General features: G+C 39.1%; 1 protein-coding gene across 1 annotated transcript; it reads right to left on the bottom strand.

Moving 5' to 3' along the window:
* Positions 1–1,023: 1,023 nt before the first annotated feature.
* On the bottom strand, positions 1,024–17,698 carry FNTA (farnesyltransferase, CAAX box, subunit alpha). The gene is made up of 9 exons (XM_081085032.1): positions 17,492–17,698; positions 15,588–15,673; positions 11,808–11,922; positions 10,339–10,443; positions 7,507–7,633; positions 5,484–5,632; positions 2,964–3,026; positions 1,928–2,099; positions 1,024–1,647 (listed from the first exon to the last, which is right to left on the bottom strand). The coding sequence occupies exons 1-9, from the start codon at positions 17,689–17,691 to the stop codon at positions 1,525–1,527; spliced, it is 1,140 nt and encodes a 379-aa protein (XP_080941158.1). The 5' UTR covers positions 17,692–17,698; the 3' UTR covers positions 1,024–1,524.
* Between the last annotated feature and the right edge of the window lie 1,970 nt (positions 17,699–19,668).

The following is a 19,668-nucleotide window of genomic DNA, read 5'->3' as shown; positions in this document are numbered from 1 at the left end:
GATCCAACAGCAGACAAGAGGATCCCAAGAATCAAGTCAAAGATTTGAAATGCAAAGAAACAAAAAATACCCAACCGAAAAAGAAAAAAGAAAAGAGATTCAAAAAATATGAAGATAGTGTAAGGAACCTCTGGGACAACTTCAAGCGTACCAACATCAGAATTATAGGGATACCAGAAGGAGAGAGAGGGCAAGATATTGAAAACCTTTTTGAAGAAATAATGACAGAAAACTTCCCTCACCTGGTGAAAGAAATGGACTTACAAGTCCAGGAAGCGCAGAGAACCCCAAACAAAAGGAATCCAAAGAGGACCACACCAAGACACATCATAATTAAAATGCCAAGAGCAAAAGATAAAGAGAGAATCTTAAAAGCAGCAAGAGAAAGACAGTCAGTTACCTACAAGGGAGTACCCATCCGACTGTCAGCTGATTTCTCAACAGAAACCATGCAGGCCAGAAGAGAGTGGCAAGAAATATTCAAAGAGATGAATAGCAAGAACCTGCAACCAAGATTACTTTATCCAGCAAAGCTATCATTCAGAATGGAAGGTCAGATAAAGAGCTTCACAGATAAGGAAAAGCTAAAGGAGTTCATCACCACCAAACCAGCATTATATGAAATGCTGAAAGGTATTCTTTAAGAAGAGGAAGAAGAAAAAGGAACTCTTACCATTTGCCACAGCATGGATGGAACTGGAGAGCGGATAAATACCACAAGATCTCACTTATTTGTGGAATATAATGAACAACATAAACTGATGAACAAGGACTGATCCAGAGACGGAGAGGCATTGATTGGACTGTCGGGCCTTGGAGGGAAGGTAGGGGAGGGTGGGGGCAAGGGGGAAAGATCAACCAAAGGACTTATATGCAAGCATATAGGCCTAACCAATGGACATGGACAACGGGGGGGTGAGGGGGTGAGCGGGGAGGGGGGGGTAGAGGGTACACATATGTAATATCTTAATCAATAAAAAATATTAAAAAAAAAAAAAGAAAAGAAAAAAGTCAAACTACTATGGTGTTGTTTAGAATACATCTATAATTTTATTACAAAACCATTCTTTTGGCATTAGTTGGTTACAGTAATAGCAAGATATTGTGAGTGTGGCATAGCAGCTCTGAGTAACAATTGCATTCCTTGCTTCCTAAACCAAAATTTAAGCTACCTCATATCCATTACATATAAGTTATCATTTATGCTGCAAATCCTGATGTGTATACCATTCAGGGAGGAGTTGACGCTAAGGGATTAAAGAAAATGTTGATAAGACCACAAAAGTTCCTATATGGGACTTTTTTCCTTCTCCCTCCCCCCAATTACTTTGCTATAAAATAATCGAATTACTTAGAGCTAGTCTGCATGGCAGCAGCACCCAAGGAACATCGTACTTAGTTCTTGTTAAAAAGCAGTATCTGTGCAATGCATGTTTTACACCACAGGCACAGGGTAGTTTTAAACTTCTGCATTAGAGTCTCTTAAAAAAATAAAAGCAGTCTATCAAGTACTTCTAGATGGTGTTATTGCTGTACATTTGCTGGTGGGTCACTTTCTGTGCTGTGTTTGCTCTGAAGAGATCTCCCAATGTATCTCCAATACTCCTTCCTGATAGTGTCCTTCTCTTTAGCTAGGATTTCACATAACTAAAAAGGAAAAACAAACAATTCATTAAAGAAAATGTGCAATTAAATCTTTAGGGCAAATGCTGTTGAGCTAATACAGTTTAACTCAATCATGTTCAAATGAGATACACCGCCAGAGTTGCGTACTATGTTCACTAGTGACGTGGGTATTGCTCTAAACAACAGAAATAGTCCTGCCTTGAATTCTGAGTAACAGCTGAAAGGGACATGAATATTAGTGGTGCTGGAAAGACCCAACTCTGAGATAGCAAAAAGGAAGTGATGAGTTCCACGAGCTTACCTCTAATGCTTTATTAAGAATGTCCTCCTTGTTGTCACATTGGTTTTCTAGCATATCTTCATAGATGTCCACAAGAAAGGCAATTAGGTAGGGGGAACTATGACTTGGTTGCAAATCAAGCAATTGATTTAATAGATTGGGATATTTGGAAAGACCACGATCCTGCAAAATCCTAAAAAAAGAAATTATTCTAATTTTTGAGAAGAGCAAAAATAATAGAAAGATCAATAGCCCCTGTGACATAAGCAAGAAAAGGAGACATTTTGAATGAAGTTGAAACTAAATGAAATTCTCACAAAATTAAAGCAGAAAACAAATCTTCTTAAAATTAAAAAGTGAAGGAAAACACAGGAGAGTTTTAACTTATCCTGTCAGCTCTCCAGATATCACAGGCCCCTACCCTGCACACACCTCCCAGTGTGACCAGGCCACGTACTTTGGCTCTTGGAGACCTCTAAGTGCGGCAGGGAGCCTGGGTATGTCAGTGGCCAGGCAAGGGAAACCTTGTCAGTTTAACAAGTGAGACTTGTAACAGGAGATCTCTAGAAGTGAATCAGAGAGGCTGCCTGCATTTGTGCAGTCTGACTGTAAACAGTTGGCCTTGCCTTACTGTATGCTCCTGAGCTGCACATTCACTGAGGGTGTGTATTCCAATCTTTTTTTTTCACTGTCTGAGTCTACATAATGGCTTGTCTCAGAGAGAAGAGCACAGGAATAGGTTAGATTTTGTTGCTATAGCAAGCTGTATTCCATTCTTTGACATAAAGACTATAGGATTCATAACTTCAGTTATAATTTGTTATTGTTCACTCATGGACTACTCTAAAAACTGGGCTGGTATATGTGCTTGGGAGGTGGAGGGAAGGGTAGAGGACACTTTTCTTAGGTGTTGTCATAATACACCTCTGTTTTTCTGTCAGAGAAAAACAGAAAAATTTTTAGTATCATTTTGGAATCTGATTATGGAACATAGTTCATAATGCATCATATTAACAGGTTGTATTTTATATAAAACAAGTAAAAAACATCCTCTTACCCTTTCAAGTAGTTCCATGCACTTTCATTATGTGGTACTAGCTTGATCATTTCCAGAGTGTACCTATAAGAAAAAGAGCACAATATGTGTATAATTTTAAGAGCAGTGCAATCATTAGAAACAGTTTTAGTAAGACGGTAGCATAGCTTAGATATGTGCTTTCATTTCTCTCTGAGTGGACTTTGGTACCTCTCTAGGTCATATTTAAGCCTCTCCAGTCTCCAACTGTCAATTCTTTTTGGCATAGTTCTTCCCTATTGAATATTTGTATCCAATTCTGGAGAAGGACACTCAATATGAAGGCTCAATTCACAACAGAAAAGAAATTAAAGGAGAATTCCTTTAATTTAGGCTTTCCCTCTGAAGGAAAATGTCAGCTAAAACAAGATTTACCTTTTACTTGTAAAGCAATCTTGGGGGAAAAGTTTAAGATCTACTTATGGCTGTCAAATCCTTAATTGTTGAAAAAGGAGAACTATATAATCTTAGTAAATGCTTGATAAATAGTAACTATTATTAATAGTGCTAGTAGGTTATGTACTCAAATAGAAATATTACCATGATGTATTTAGTGGGGCGGGGGGGGGGGGGGGGGAAGGCAATGTGTATAATATGATTGCCTAAGTTGCTGTGCATGTTTGTAATGTATTTATAAGGCTTGGAAGGATTCACTACTTGTAGCTCCCTCTAGAATGGGATATGGGCCCTGGCCAGGTAGCTCAGTTGGTTAGAGTGTTGTTTCAATATGCCAAGGTTGTGCTCTGATCCCCCATCAGGGCACATACAAGAATTGACCAATGAATGCATGGATAAGTGGAACAATAAACTGATGTTTTTTTCTCTCCCCCTTACTCTCTCTCAAATTAATGGGGAGGGGGAAACACCCCACAATTTTTCAAGAATGGGATATGGGAAGGAGAATAAGAGATTCTGATATTTAATTTTATACAATTCAGTATAATTCCCCACAAGTAAACTGCATTGCTTTTATAAAAGGGAAAAACTACAGAAAATAATCAGCTACACCTGTATTCTTAGAGTTAAATTTAATTAACTAAATTATAGAAAACTACTGCTACTCTTAGCATCTTAAATATTTCTTTTACCTATCTATAGGGTATAATGAACTTTAAGAATGGAAAACTCTTAGATTCTGGGCTGATTACTTTTATTTCTATTTGGTACTAGAAAGCCAGTGATCTTCCTTTAAAGCTATGAGAGAAGTCTGCATTTTCCAAACTCTTTATATTCAATTTTTTAAATATCTTATTATGTCTAACCTAATGTAGTAGGCTAGAGTAAATAAGGAACATATACTATTTTGAAACTCCCTAATTATTAATTGGATTATTTCAAGGTAGAAAAACTTTGGCAAGGAAGCTATCGAACTTTCTGAAGGATGATGCTTTGCTTTCCTTCAGAGCATCCTTTTCCTAATCCTCACAACGGAATACCAACTATAAAAGAAAAAAAAAACAGGAGCTGTTAATTAACTTTTACAATTAAAATTATGATTATGGTCTCATGAGACTATAAAAACAAACATGTTTAAATTTAAATCAGACTACTGAGACAAAATAGACAAAAGTCAGAAAAGAGGTGGCTATTGTTTATGGATATACAGACATATTCATACCAATTCAAAAATTTCTGGCTCTTATAACAGCCTTATGCTTGCTAGACCAGTAATTTTCAACTGCAGACAACTATGCTCCTGAGGGCACATCTGGCAATGTCGGGGGACATTTCTGTTTGTCATAACTGGGGAGTGAGGGTTACTACTGATCTACAGACGCTCCTCGACTTATGACAGTGTTATGTCCCGACAAGCCCATTATAACTGAAAATACTGTAACTCAAAAATGCATTTAATACACCCAACATACAGAACACCATAGTTTAGCCTAGCTGGTTTCTACTGAATTGTACTGCTTACAACATCTTTTATTTAAAAAAAATCTTTATTGTTGAGAGTACTACATATGTTCCTCTTTTTCCTCTACTGATCACTTCTAGCCCACCCTCCACCCCGACTCCTTTCACAACATCTTAAAGTAAAAAAATCATAAATTGAGTCATCATAAGTCGAGGACTGTCTGTATAGGGTATACAGGACAGGTAAGCTCCACATACTACAATGCACAGGACAGCCCCTACAACAAAGATTTATCTGGCTCAAAACCCTGCACTAGAATAACATGGCATCAGGGGACTATTATCCAACATACAAAAGAATTTAATACGACAGTTTTCAACAAAGCTTCCTAGAAACTACGAAATCTGATTTCTTCTCAATCTACAGTAGCAACAGTATTTCAAGAAAGTTAAGACATTACAAAGCAGAGGTATACTATATACTTGTAAATTTATTGTTATCAATTTCATCTAAGTATTCTGTCCTATTAGGTCCATGAGGGTAAAAGTGGGACAGTCCTGATCTTTGCTGTCTCCCCAATACTGACATATGGTAGGCACACAAATATTCTTTTACTGAGTGAACAAGTGAAGGAGATTACTAACTGGACTTCTCTTTCCAATATAGTCCGATCATTGTAGCCAGTGGTGTTAGAAATTACGAAGTATCTTTGGTTCCAGACAGAGTTATTTCTCACATCCTCTTTAAGAAGTTGGTCTACATACTGCAGCTCATTATCCCAAAGTTTAAATTCCTAAAAGAAAATAAATAATAAAACATCCAATTAGAAATGTCCCATTATTTATAAACAATAAAAATTAATCAAATTTCAGCAAAGCTAAGTAGGTCTAACTGAAGATGTGGGACTCAGCACACAGTTGGAGGAGAATGACAGTTGCAGGTCAAGCAAATGCAGTGGGAAAGAAAAGTAATCAAAGACAAGGGACTGGTTATGAGGGATGAAAATATCAGGAAGAGAGAGCAGCCAAAGCAGCCTGTAATTCAGTACCATCTTCTTGAGAACAATTCAGGTAACATGATGCACATTTATGCTATTTGAGCCCAGAATTATTCTAAAGGACTAAATCAAAAGCAAAATAAGTATATTTAACTAAAAGCTTATGCACTGTTTATGGTGAAATTTTAGAGGAAAATAAACCCCACCAAACTTAGTAAGAAAATGATTAACTACAACATATTAATTTGATGTGATTAATCTGATATTAATACATTAAATAAAACAAAATATTCAAAATGCACACATATGACAAAATTACATTAAAATAGATGTAGAGAAAGATCCACAATTAGGTTTAGACAAAGTTTTCACATTATAAAGCTGTTTTTTAATATATTTTTTAAAGTCCTCACTTAAGGATATGATTTTATTGCTTTTTAGAGAAGAGGAAGGGGGAGAGAGAGAGAGAGAAACATTGATCAGTTGCCTCCAATACACGCCCTGACTGGGGATGGAACCTATAACCTACGTATGTGCCCTGCCAGGAATCCAACCTGTTTTGGTGTACAGGACAATACTCCAACCAACTGAGCCACCCGGCCAGGGCAAAGTTGTTTTAATTTTTTAAATTAAAGAGAAAGGCCCTTGCCAAGTAGCTCAGTTGGTTAGAGTGTCATGCTGATACGCCAAGGTTGTGGGTTCGTTTCCAGTCTTGCACATAAGAACCAACCGATGAAATGTATAAATAAGTGGAACAACAAATGGATGTTTCTCTCCCCCACCTCCTCTCTCTCTTTAAAATCAAGAAATAAAAAATTATAATATGAAACAAAACAAAAATTATGGGGAAGAGAACCCATACAGATAATTTGGAAAAAAAGTAGAATGACCAAAACTTATAAATGCTAAAACAGTCAGAGATGTTAACTATGAAAAAGCTTGTGGAATTATATTTCTTATGTTTTAACAGGAAAAAAGGTAGAAATTCATAAAAAAAATACTAAATACCTTAAACAATGTATCCCTTTATTCAAATTTAGAAAAGTTTAAAATTTTAAATAAAAAATAATTTGATGAAATAATCTTGGTATAATGAATAGCACGGAAAGTAGTAATTACTGGGGAAAATTTCACAGAAAACAACGCTAGAATTGTTTGGTAGAATAAATTAAATGCCCAGAGTGGGAGTCCTAACTATTCTCTTCTATTCAAGATTTAGCATAAAATTTTAACAATTGGGTGGAAATAAAATATATAATAGTTACTGTAAAATCATATTCCTAAGTTTATATACGCAAAAACCTTAGTGTGTATGATGCTCTTGTTAATTAAAATAACAAAGTTGTATTAAAAAATTAGAACTACTTTTTCTATTCATTTGTTGGCAAATATAAGATGTGATGTATATTCAACCTAAATATTAAGTTACTATTCTTCTTTAATATAAAGCTACTCATGAATATATCTCAAGAAATTAGAAAGGTTAACCAACATGAAAAGTGTCAGATAATTAACTTAATAATAATGATATACATATTGTGTTTATATGTATATACATAAACTACATGTATGTTTCAGTTCAGAAGTATACTTAAAATTTAATAATTTTAATTATTTAATTCAGTTAAAAAATAAAAAATTGGAAAACATTGTGATAAGAAAGACAATACCTGAATAACCCACTGTCGATGCTGCCAGGCATGATAATTCTTTGCATCCTGATTAAGAATATCAGCAATAAACTCAAGCTCCTGAGATGGATCTTTTAGCCACTCCACTAATACTCGCCTATGATGCCTAAAGCCAGTGGAAAAGGGAGAGAAGTTTTGTGTGAATTTATTCCGGAACTAAAGTAACAGTTGCATGTGCTATACTAGGTGATGTGAAGGGACACTTAAGAAACAGAAATCATCTCTAGTTCTCAAGGCTCTGCTGGAGAGAAAAGGTAACAAAAAAGAAACACTAACAGAAAAAATTTCAGAATACTAAGTTGAAAAACATAAAACAGTGATTTGTGATTTTTGTATAAAATGAAATCAAATAGTTTACAGCTTAAAGGAGGTTTAAAGTCTTTTAACAATCAGAAAATTCTATCAAAGACCAATGGCATAAGACTATAGGATATATAATATTTTATCAAGTTTGAAGCTCCTCTGGTTATAAATAGACTGCCAGTTTTCCTTAAGTCCAAAGTGTCACCATACAAGCAAATAAATGCTCATTTCACTAGTTTGTGGGCAGAACTGTAGCTATGATAAGTGACAAATCTGTCAAAAGAGGAGTTTTCGCCGAAACTGGTTTGGCTCAGTGGCTAGAGCGTCGGCCTGCAGACTGAAAGGTCCCAGGTTCGATTCCGGTCAAGGGCATGTGCCTGGGTTGCGGGCATATCCCCAGTGGGAGATGTGCAGGAGGCAGCTGATCGATGTTTCTCTCTCATCGATGTTTCTAACTCTCTATCTCTCTCCCTTCCTCTCTGTAAAAAATCAATAAAAATATATTTTAAAAAAAAATTTAAAAAAAAGAGGAGTTTTCCATGTTGGAAAAACAAAACAAAAAAAACTATACCTGACTAGCAACTTGCTATCCCTTCTTTTCTCAACAGCCAACCCTCATCTCCCATTTATGATTCACCCCACTATGTGCCTTCTTTTCTCTTCCTACCACTTCCCTCCTGGCCCATCCAGTCACCACCCCACCCAGGTGGGAGGACTCTCATGCCAAGATCACTAACTCATACCCACCTAATTAACAAACCCGTTGGTCATCTTTTAGTCCTTATTTTCCTTGACCTGTCAGCAGTATTGAAACCGTCCTCCAATCCTTTCTTCTTAAAGCTCTCTCTTCTCTTGGTTTCTGTGATGACACTAACTTTTGGTTTCCTTGCTCAGTCATCCTGGAATGCTTCTTAAATGATGTTCACTGGTGTTCTATCCTCAGGCTTCTCCTCTAATTCTCCCTGAGCATCCTCATCCATAGCTATGACCTCAACTCCAGATGAGCATTTTTCAACCATGTGCTGGACCACAATACATAGGTTTTTCCATAGGCACATCAAATGCCATTTGTCCAATAATGGTTCCATCTCTCTTCCCCAGAAATGTGCTGCTTTGTCTTATAAATTCCCCAGTGGTTGGCACCACCATTCACCCAGTGGTCAAGCCAAATATATTAACATCATTGTTCTTCATCACTCCTCCAATAAATGAAACTTCACACCTGTTGCTTCTGTCTGCAAACCCTCTCTCAAATATATCCTTCTCTCCCCTAAACCCGCTCCACACCTCTCTTAGCCTGTACCAGTGCAATGGCCTACCAGGGCTGTGAACCTATTCCATCTATGCTCCACCCTACAGTCAGGGTAAAACTTCCAAGACACAAAACCAACCGTATTACTTCCTTAATTAAAATTTGGCAATAGCTCTCCAATGCCTAGGATCAAGTCCACACTCCTTACTAATGTTCATAAGGGTCTTTATGATCTTATCCCATTTACTCTAATCACATGGAGTTATACAACTCCCTGAGTGCACTGTGCTCTTTCATGTGTCTCCCCAGAATATTTTCTTTGTCCGAGAAGTTGTTCCTCTCAGAAATCAACCTTAAATCTCAGGCATAAAGATAGGCATGTGTCGATCATTATATTGAAAAAAAAAATGGTGTAACTCCTGCATTTTGAACAGGCAGTGAGTGGCACAGAAAGTGGAGACAGTTGCTTCTGCTACTTCACTAGCTTCACAACCATCTCCAGCTCACCACGACCACCACCACCACCTCCACCACCACCACCACCACCACCACCACCACCTCCTCTTCCTTCACCAACATGACCTCGACTACCTCCTCCTTCTCCACAGCAGCCACAGCAGCTTTCATTCATGGAGTGCTCACTGTATCCTGGGTACTGTTCAAACTCATTCTTTGTCCTCTGCTCCATTATTTACCTCTCTTTTCCCATTGTATTCTGCTCCTCTCACAAATACTAATCTATACTCTTGTGTAAATGTAGGGGCTTAATTTTTAGAACAAATATACTCTGTGAAAAATTATCATTATGCTTTTCACACTACACTGTAAAATAACTGGTTTTATTATTTGCTTTTCCTTTTAGATTGTATCTGGTTCATCTTTGTATGTCCAACATCAGTATAAATATTTTAAATAAAAAAAAATACAACATCAAATACCAAAAAGGCATTTTTTAACACAAAGAAAATATTTCAGATTTTTTAACTCAAATTCTTTTCTGACTCTAGCACTATTACATGCTAGATATTTTAAATAATAATAGCAAACATTTTAGTGTTAACCACGGGTCAGGCACTACTTTAAACACTACAAAAATTGTCTCATTTAATCCTCCTAACAACCCTGTGAGGCAGGTAACATTAGCGCCAATGCAAAGTACTAAAATTATAAAGCAACAAACAATTCCCTATATTTGCATCACCCATTGGCAGGTACTATCAGCATAGTAACATGTTTCCCTCCTATTTTCATCTTACCAAACTTGATAGTTTTTGGGCTGTTCTTCAATTATTGCAGTGATGTAGCTCATTTCCTCATGTAGATCCTTTTGAAGCGACTTTAAGAGAACTCTCCGGAAATGCCTATAGCAAACATCAAGCATTCAAAGTCTAATACTCCACATAAATCGCCTCCCCACAGTATCAAATAAAGCTACAAGACAACAGAATAAGACTTTTTTTTTTTTTTTTTTTTTTGTCTAATCTCCTACATATATCTGGTCATTGGAAGAATCAAGCATTTAAAAGTAATTTTTTTCTTCTCATCCTCCCAACCCCTCCCTTTGGGCAACTATCAGTTTGTGCTCTACAACTACAAGTCTGTTTCTGTTTTATTTATTCATTTTGTTTTCTTATTGATTCCACATATACATAAAATCATATGGCATTTATCTTTCTCTGTCTGATTTACTTCACTTAGCATAATACCCTCTATGTCCATCCATGTTGCCACAAATGGCAAGATTTCATTCTTTTTTATTGCTGCATAATATTCCACTCTGTATACAGGGTGTGGCAAAAGTAGGTTTACATTTGTAATACAAATAATACAATAATTAATAAATAATAATACAAGAATAAACTTTCGCATACTCACAACTGTAAGTCTACTTTTGCCCATTGCTGTATATACGGTGCACTACATCTTTATCCATTCATCTATTGATGGACATCTAGGTTGCTTACATTTCTCGGCTGTTACTAGTGATGCTGCAAGGAACATAGATGTGCATGTATCTTTTCAAATTAGTGTTTTTGCTTTCTTCAGATAAATGCCCAAAAGTAGAACTGCTGGATGATATGGCAGCTCTACTTTTAATTTACTGAAGAATCTCCATAAGAGTCAAGCATTTTGAAGTAAAAATAGCAAAAGGCAAAAAATGTGACATATAAGAAAAGACAACCAACTAATGATTATTTTTAGGTAATAATCTGGGGTTACCTGTGTTGTATTACTAGTACACAAGAATCAAAGACATCTCTTTCCCTGTATGGTAACCTTGTTCATTTAGATAATTATTTATATAATAGTTCCTTTAGATAATTATTTATATAATAAATTAATTCCATTACAAACATTATCACATATTTTACTTTTAAAACCACCACAAAAATGCTACTTATAAATAAAACAAGTGTAGTGGACAGTGAATTCTGTAAATTCCACAGAAGGAAAAGATAAATGAAAACAAAATTAAGCATATTATTTAGAATATACAGTTTAATTCAAGAAAAAAACAGCTCGAGTTGCTACCTCTGAGGAGTGGGACTTTGGTAGTGAGAAGGAATGGGGCAGAGGTTGCTATTTTTCATTCAGTCTCTGACTTCTAAATTCATATATGAATTATTATTTTGACAAAAGTTAAAGTTCAGTTAAGAAAAAGAATAGCCATCCAAACTAAAACATGAGACATTTAAACAGGAAATATTAATAATGTATTACCTACCACACTGTATAATTGGCTGCATTTAACTCTATAGCATCTCTGGTTAATTTAAAAGCTCGCTCACTTCTTTCATCACGCTGCAGAACAGCCCGGAAATAATCATAAACATCTCTAACTGTAAATAGTACAAAACTGCATTAGGACTATCTTTCTTGTTCAAAACTACCATTATAGTATAAACTGTTGTTATATCTTACAAAGAAAGGTATTTTATTGCATTACTTAGAACAATAAGCAAAAGAAGTCAAATGATTGTGTGAATACCACCCTGAAAATACTTTAGTATCACAGACACAAAGTTTCTAAAACTTGTGTGTGTGTTTTTTTACTGAACATTGTTTTTGAGATCTGTCCATGTTGTAACAGATCTAGATCCCCTTAAACTGTATGACAATAATACATTTTATTTACCCACTAGAAGCCCGGTGCATGAATTTGTGCACTTGGCGGCGGGGAGAGGTCCCTCAGCCTGGCCTGTGCCCTCTAGCAGTCTGGGAGCCCTCAGGGGATGTCTGACTGCTGCGGAGGCGGGAGAGGCTCCCGCCACCACCACTGAGCTCGCCAGCTGAGAGGTGCTCCCCTGTGGGAGCACCCTGACCACCAGGAGGCAGCTCCTGCATTGAGCGTCTGCCCCCTGGTGGCAATGTGCATCATAACAACCGGTCGTTCTGCGATTTACATATTAGCCTTTTATTACATAGGATTCTCCAAAACATGGATATAGAGGAGGGAATAGAGGTACAGAGGTTAAATTTAAATAATTTGTTCAGGGTGACAGTAAAATGAAGTTAGAATGTGAACCAGGTAGTAATAAAATCTGAATAGTCATTCATAACCTCCTAGTATGTCTTCTGATGCCATATGCCAGAGCAAACCCAGAATGTATTATAGAAGCAGCACTTCAAGGTTGTAAGATATGGGCATTTTCCAGTTTTACTAGGTATACCACACTGCTTTCCAAAATGGCTTAAATATGAAAACTACCATCAGAAATACATGTATCTGTTTATATGTCCTAATACCTGATTTCACAGGTTTAATCTTTGCTATTCAATTCATGGGTAGAAATAGCATTCCCATTTTAATTTGCATCTCTCTCATTCTTAATGACAATAAATTTTTCCCCTCTACTTAATGGACAAGGAAATTTTCTCTTCTGTGAACTATCAGTTTATGCCAGCCGTGGGCAAACTACGGCCCGCAGGCCGGATCCGGCCGTTTGAAATGACTAAAACTAAAAAAAAAAAAAAAGGACCGTACCCTTTTATGTAATGATGTTTACTTTGAATTTATATAAGTTCACACAAACACTCCATCCATGCTTTTGTTCCGGCCCTCCGGCCCAGTTTAAGAACCCATTGTGGCCCTCGAGTCAAAAAGTTTGCCCACCCCTGGTTTATACCCTTTGTCCATTTTTTTAAATCCTCACCTGAGAATATTTTTTCCATTAATTTTAAAGAGAGTGAAAGGGAGGAAGTAAGAGGGGAGAAAGAGAGAGACATCACCCAGCCCGGGGTTGGGAAGTGAACCTGCAGCCGAGGTACGCGCCTCTGACCAGGGATCGAACCCAGTCTCCTAGTTCTTTGGGCTGATGCCCTAACCACTGAACCAAACCCACTAGGGTCCCCTTGGCCCATTTTTTAATGTTTGTTTCCTTAACCTTTTGTAGGAATTTCTTATAAAGTTCTAAATTATCAATCCTCTGTTTTATATGGTGTATCTTCTCCCACAATGCTGTTTGCCTTTCAATTTATTCATGCCTTCTCTTATACACATTTTATTTATAATATATATATTTTATTGATTTTTTTACAGAGAGGAAGGGAGAGTGATAGAGTTAGAAACATCGATGAGAGAGAAACATCGATCAGCTGCCTCCTGCACACCCCCTACTAGGGATGTGCCCACAACCAAGGTATATGCCCTTGACCGGAATCGAACCCGGGATCCTTCAGTCTGCAGGCTGATGCTCTATTCACTGAGCCAAACCGGTTAGGGTTCTTATACACATTTTAAATTTTGATATATTCATATATAAAATTTTTGATCGATAAGTCATATTTCATTATATTTTCCTTTGTGGTTTGTAATCATAATATATGTAAGAATTTAAAATGTTGATTTACTTTTTTATCTTGCAGAAAACATCTTATTATTTTTAATAAGAGAAATATATGATTATATCAGTTTTCTCCAACATCTTTGTTATAGGTCCCTTATGAATATGAAAAAATTGTGGTTTTTCATTTCTCTGATCACTAGTTTGCTTAACATCTCTTTGTAGATATTCTCTATTTCCTCTAGTATTATATCTTCACATATAACATCTTACCATGTGAAGGTTTTTTATTTTTTATACAGTTATATCTTCTGATCTTTTCTTTAATCAATTCTGTCTTATAACTTGCTCACTAATACCTTCTTCACTCCAAGAATGAAAGATTACTCTCTAATATTTGCTCCTAGTATGTTTATAATTTTGTTCTGGAACTTTAATTCATCTGAAATTTATTTTCATGTAAGTTATGAGATAGGGATGTAATTTTGCTTATATCCAAATGCACAGCAAACTGTTACAAAAATATTATTTGATTAACCTATTTTTTTCATATAGGTATGAAATATCCTTTTTAGCAAATATTAAATTCTCATTTATACTGATGATATATTTTTAGATTCCTTATTAATCTATTTCTGTTCCAGTTCCACATGATATTTTTAGTAATACATTTTCATATTTGGTAAGGCAAACCCTTACCCCATTATTCTTCTTTTCAAACATATCTTGGTACTTCATAATAAATAAATAACAAACAATTAGTGCCTTTTGTAACAGAGGAATGATCTTGGATAACAAAGCCTTAACTGAAAAAAAAAAAATATATATATATATACATACATAAAACTACAGAACTAGCATTCCATTTTATTCATTTCACTTTCACTTCCCTAGAACAACTAACAATTAACATTTGCATGACCTTCAATGTACAAAGCATTTTCACATTCACTATGAAAGAATGATATTGTGTCAAAGAAAATAATCCATTCATTTTAGTATCAGTAAATGTATTCCAACTGAGCCTAACACTCATTGCTAAAATATATTTCAAAATGCTCATGTTTTAGCAACCAAAGTTTATTCTAAAAGAAACAGTAACTCATTTATGTTGTAGATTAACTCTAAATGAAAAATACAATCACAAAGTAGCTATTATGTCTTATAATATAACATTCTGCCTTGGCCGGATAGAGCATCGGCCAGTGCACCCAAGGGCGGTGGGTTCGATTCCCGGTCAAGGGCACATACCAGAGTTGCAGGTTTGATCTCCCACCGAAGTGGGGGCCTGTGAAGGAGGCAATCAACTGATGTATCTCTCTCACATTGATATTTTTTTCTTTCTCTCTGTCTCTGTCTCTGTGTCTCTCTCTCTCTCTCTCTCTCTCTCCCTCCCTCCCTCCCTCTCCCTTTCTCTTCACTTCGTTCCACATGCTCTAAAAATCAATTGAAAAAATATCTTTGGGAGAAGATAACAAAAAAACACACAAGAAATAATGTAACAATATTCATTACTTATACTTAGAATATGTCCACTCTTTGGACAAAATAAAACACTTAGTCATGTAAATAAATTATAAAAAACACAATGTTAGCTTATCATAAGTCATTTAGATCTTTGTCAGACAAAAATCTATCATTTACCTAGCCATATAGTTGTGAATTTCAACTCTGCTACTAAGTTTGACTTACAGACCTTTTCCTAATAAAAACAAACTTACATTTTTCACTATAAATGATCTGGACCACTGGATTGGGGCCATCGTTCTGTGGCACTGGCTCTATATCAGCCCATTCTGCTCTGTCTCTGAAATACATACATATATATTTTTTCAGTGATTATATTCAAGTATGTAAGAAAAAGAACTCTGGTATTTTTAAAATAGCAACAATTACACTTACATTAATACTAGTAGCTTTTAAACATCTTAATGTAACTATGGTTGGATTCTTCATGACCAAGTTTTGCCACTTTGCTTTACATGTTCAACTTTAAAATAAAGATAATGTGAATAATCTTCCAAATAAAATAAATTAACAGTTTTCAAATTTAAGATTTTTATGTAAGTGGAAAAACACGTTTTGGCAGCACGTATACAATAGTTTTAAATTCGAAATAAATCTAATTCGTTGGTCTAATAAGACTCTTTGGAGTTAGTATTTTTAAAAACTGAGTAACAATTTACTGGGGCATTGACATTTTACAATCAAAGTCAGCACTATTAACTTACTGTACAACTGGCTGAGCTGAATTTTGGCTCTACCACTGACAGCTGTGTGACCTGACCTGCCCTAACCTCCCTGGGCCCCAGTTTCTTCATTTATAAAATGGAGACGATAATATCACCAACCAAATGTAAAAGACTGTTCGGAGGATTCAGTGAGATAACATGTCAAGCACTTAAAACGTGCATTCAATGAATACTCCCATTATCGATGCTAAAATAACAGGACAGCGGCAACAGTGGATACCACAGGCATTTCCGCGTGAACTGCCCGGTGTGAACCCTCTTTACTTATATTCTTTTCCTTTCACCTGTTTTTCAGTTCTCTAAACCCATCAGCTACCGACAGCAAAGACTCGGTGGCGGCCAGACAATCCCGAAATTGTGTCCGGTCGGGAGACACACGGGAAGCAGCCACCAGGGGTGTGAGACACGGGGAAAGGAAGGCTGTCATCAGCCCCCGGGAGAGGAGAGACAGCCGCCCGAATAAGCTGAACTATTTCACAATTCAGACGGGGTGGGAGGGTCCTGGGGTCCACCCACCCAATGTAAAACATGAACAATAGAACAGGAACAAAAGCTGGACGGCGACTTGCACTCATTCATAAAAACAAGGCAAATAAGCAATCGAATGGATTTACCTAGAACTACAGGAGAGAAAAAAAAAAAGACACAAGAAAAATACAACCTAAGGACTTCTTCTCAGTAGCCTCTGTAGGTTCCACTGGAGCCAGGGAACAGGCGTGAGCAGAAAGCCTCGAGCTGACGGGACGGGACGGGACGGGACGGGACGGGCGTCGGCAGACGCGGAGGGAAGGCGCGGCGCGGGGAGGACGGGTGTCCAACATCGTTCCCTCCGCGTAGCTCCACCAGGGGCCGAAGGGAACGTCCAGTCCCCGAGGACCCTACACTCGCTCTCCCCATGTCCGCAGAGCGACCCAGCCGAGGTCCTTACACCCTGTTTCTAAAGGGAGCACATCTGGAGACTGATGGAAACGGTATTTCCTGCCAGATTCTCAAGATGCGCCCGCCCCTCTGGCTGCAGTCAGACGGCTCCCAGGCTGTTCTGTGGGAGCGGGAGCGGGAGCGGCGCCGGGGATTTCCTACATTCCCGGCCCAGGGCGCCGACACGGCCCGAGAGGGAGTGCGGTCCGGCGCGCGCGGCGGTCTCCGCACGGCCGGGCATCCCGCCGCCCCGTCTCCTGGCGACGGCGAGGGCTCCGGGCAGCGCGAGGGCCGCGGGCGGGCCTGACCCCGCCGGGCGCGCCCCCCGCCGCCGGACAGCGCGGCCGCGGAAACTTTGTCCCGACCCGCGGAGGCGGCGGGAACCGACCCGGACCCGCCGCCGCGTGGAGCCACCGCCCTCCGGGGAAGGACCGCGGCCCCGCGGGGGGCGTTACCTGTACAGAACATAGGTGGGTGAGTCCAGGCTCAGGAACCCGTCGTCCATAGGAGATGCCACCGCTTCTCCAGCCTCAGCCGCCATCACGTCTTCTTGCTGCTGCTGGGGCGGCGGGGGGTGCGGTAGGGGCGGCGGCGGCTCGGGCTGACCCGGCTCGCCGCCCTGCGTAGCCTCCCCGACCCCCTCGGTCGCCGCCATCACGCCTCGGCCCGCAGCGGAGTTGGCGGCGCTGGCCCCGCCCCTCCAGGCCCCGCCCCTCGCTCTCTTCCCCTTCGGATCCCCGCTTCCGGTTTCCCGCTTCCTACCATAGAGATGCGGGCCAGAGAGTCCCAGGCTGGCGCCGGAGCCCGGGCTGACCTTGGAGGATGCTCGCCTACGGGCGGGACTGCGCCCCGGTCCCGAGGGCTCCGCGTTTCCCGTACGTCGTCCCGCCTGTGCATCCGTCCCACGTGCTTGCAGTTGGCCACGGGGGACGTGCTAGTGTTGTTAGGTTCCCTCTCTTTTGTTTGCAGTCTTAGGAGCCATGGCTGAGGGCAGCTGGCCTACAGCTAGAAACCCAACCCAACCCCAACCCCTCCATCTCCAGGGAACTGGCCTCCACGTTAACCTTTTAAAGGCCTTTATGTTCCTTGTACACTTTTTCTTTCTTTTGGATGCTATGAGTTTATATCACAGAATTTAAATAATTCAGGGTTTTTGTCTTTAGGAATTAAAGTTCTAATGTACAAGTAATATGTGTATAAGTTATAGGAAAGGCAAACATTTATTCAACAACATGACTACCTGTCTCGTGCTAGGGTTGCTCATGGCAGTCAATGAAGTTTCTGTGACATTCTGGTGAAGGGTAGCAGTATATACAACCTAATATATATGACGGTAGGTGTTCAGGGTGTGCCACTTCAAAATAAACTGCTTCGGCATGTTATTTTGAGCTGTAGGCACTAGCAAAACCGCAAATGCATGGACAAGCTTTCTCTGATCACCACCTCCCCTTTATCTGCCTAAAGTCATATCTTCCAAAAGGAACTCGATTGTCATAAATCCCCAGTCCAGGAGTTTTGACAGTTGAGGTGGACACCACACCCAGACAAGCTTTGTCACAAATTATCATGTCTCCTATCAATTCTTCTAAGGGCTCACTAATCTTTCCTAAAAATCATTTACAAGCCCCTAAGAGACCTGCATTGCATCCCCATTTCCCCCTTTCTTATTAAGATGGTATTTGAACCTGAATTCTAAGCAACCTCAAGGAATTACTAATTTTCCCCTAGGTCTCTCCCAGGTACACATGAACTATACATGTTAATAAATCTGTTTTCTTTTTCTCTTGTTAATCTGTCTTTTATTACAGGGGACTCAGCCAAGAACTCTGAAAGGTAGAGGGAAACAAGTTACAGAGGCAAAAGAAGAGTCCTTGGAGCTTAGGAGACTTTGGAAAGCAAAGCTACAGCCTTGAGGGAAGAAAGGAGGAAGATGCAGGTGTGCTTGAGAGAGACACCAGCGGCGGAGGGAAGGTGGTGGAAAAGGCAGGGGCATAGGAGATCTCGACTGGGCGGGGAGAGGGGGCAGAGAGATGGAGAGGGAGCTGGGTCCTTCATCCTAAGGGCTTTTATTTGTTTACCAAAGGCAGGGATTTTAGGGGAGGTATCAGGAGAGGATCCAATAGAATGTCATCAGCTTTCCAGGTGTGTCCTTTCAGGCTCATGGTCTCTACTAATTGGTCGGCACTAGTCATTGCAGTTGGCACGGATGTCAGCCATGGCATTGTTTCAACTGGTTTTGCTGCTTTTCTGGGCCAGGAGCTGAAACACAACTGAGGCCTAGATATTATCTCTGGTATGATGAAACTGTCTCTGAGGTCAACAGACTCGTCTTTGTTGCTGAGATTATTTGATGTGGGTCAGAACCTCCTTGTCCTGAGGGCTTCATGCTTAAGGGAGTGGTTGTTCAAGGTCTTGTATGGGAGTTGGATAAGGCTATTTTCCGGCCCCCTTGTTCCTTCTCTAAGGGGGTCCACCACATGCCAGGGGAGGAAAGGTACAAACCACATGACCAGCGATATGGAAGTTGGGGGGGGGAGGGAGTGTCTAAAATACATAACTGGTGATATGCTGGGGAAAGAAAGATCACCCTGGGGCGAGTCCCCCTACACTACTTGCATTCCCAGTTTTGTCC

This window comes from Myotis nattereri, assembly GCF_964212035.1.
Source record: "Myotis nattereri genome assembly, chromosome: 2".
Taxonomy (NCBI): Eukaryota; Metazoa; Chordata; class Mammalia; order Chiroptera; family Vespertilionidae; genus Myotis; species Myotis nattereri.
The sequence above is the reverse complement of the archived record's forward strand: the minus strand, read 5'-3'. Positions and strand labels throughout refer to the sequence as shown.

What these genes read in the sequence shown, in the direction of transcription:
- FNTA (XM_081085032.1), bottom strand. Translation starts at nt 17,691, where the DNA reads ATGGCGGCGACCGAGGGGGTCGGGGAGGCTACGCAGGGCGGCGAGCCG. An exon ending in CCCACCTATGTTCTGTACAG is followed by an intron (nt 15,674 to 17,491) that starts GTAACGCCCCCC and finishes TATGTATTTCAG; the next exon opens with AGACAGAGCAGAATGGGCTG. An exon ending in GCAGCCAATTATACAGTGTG is followed by an intron (nt 10,444 to 11,807) that starts GTAGGTAATACA and finishes TGTTTGCTATAG; the next exon opens with GCATTTCCGGAGAGTTCTCT.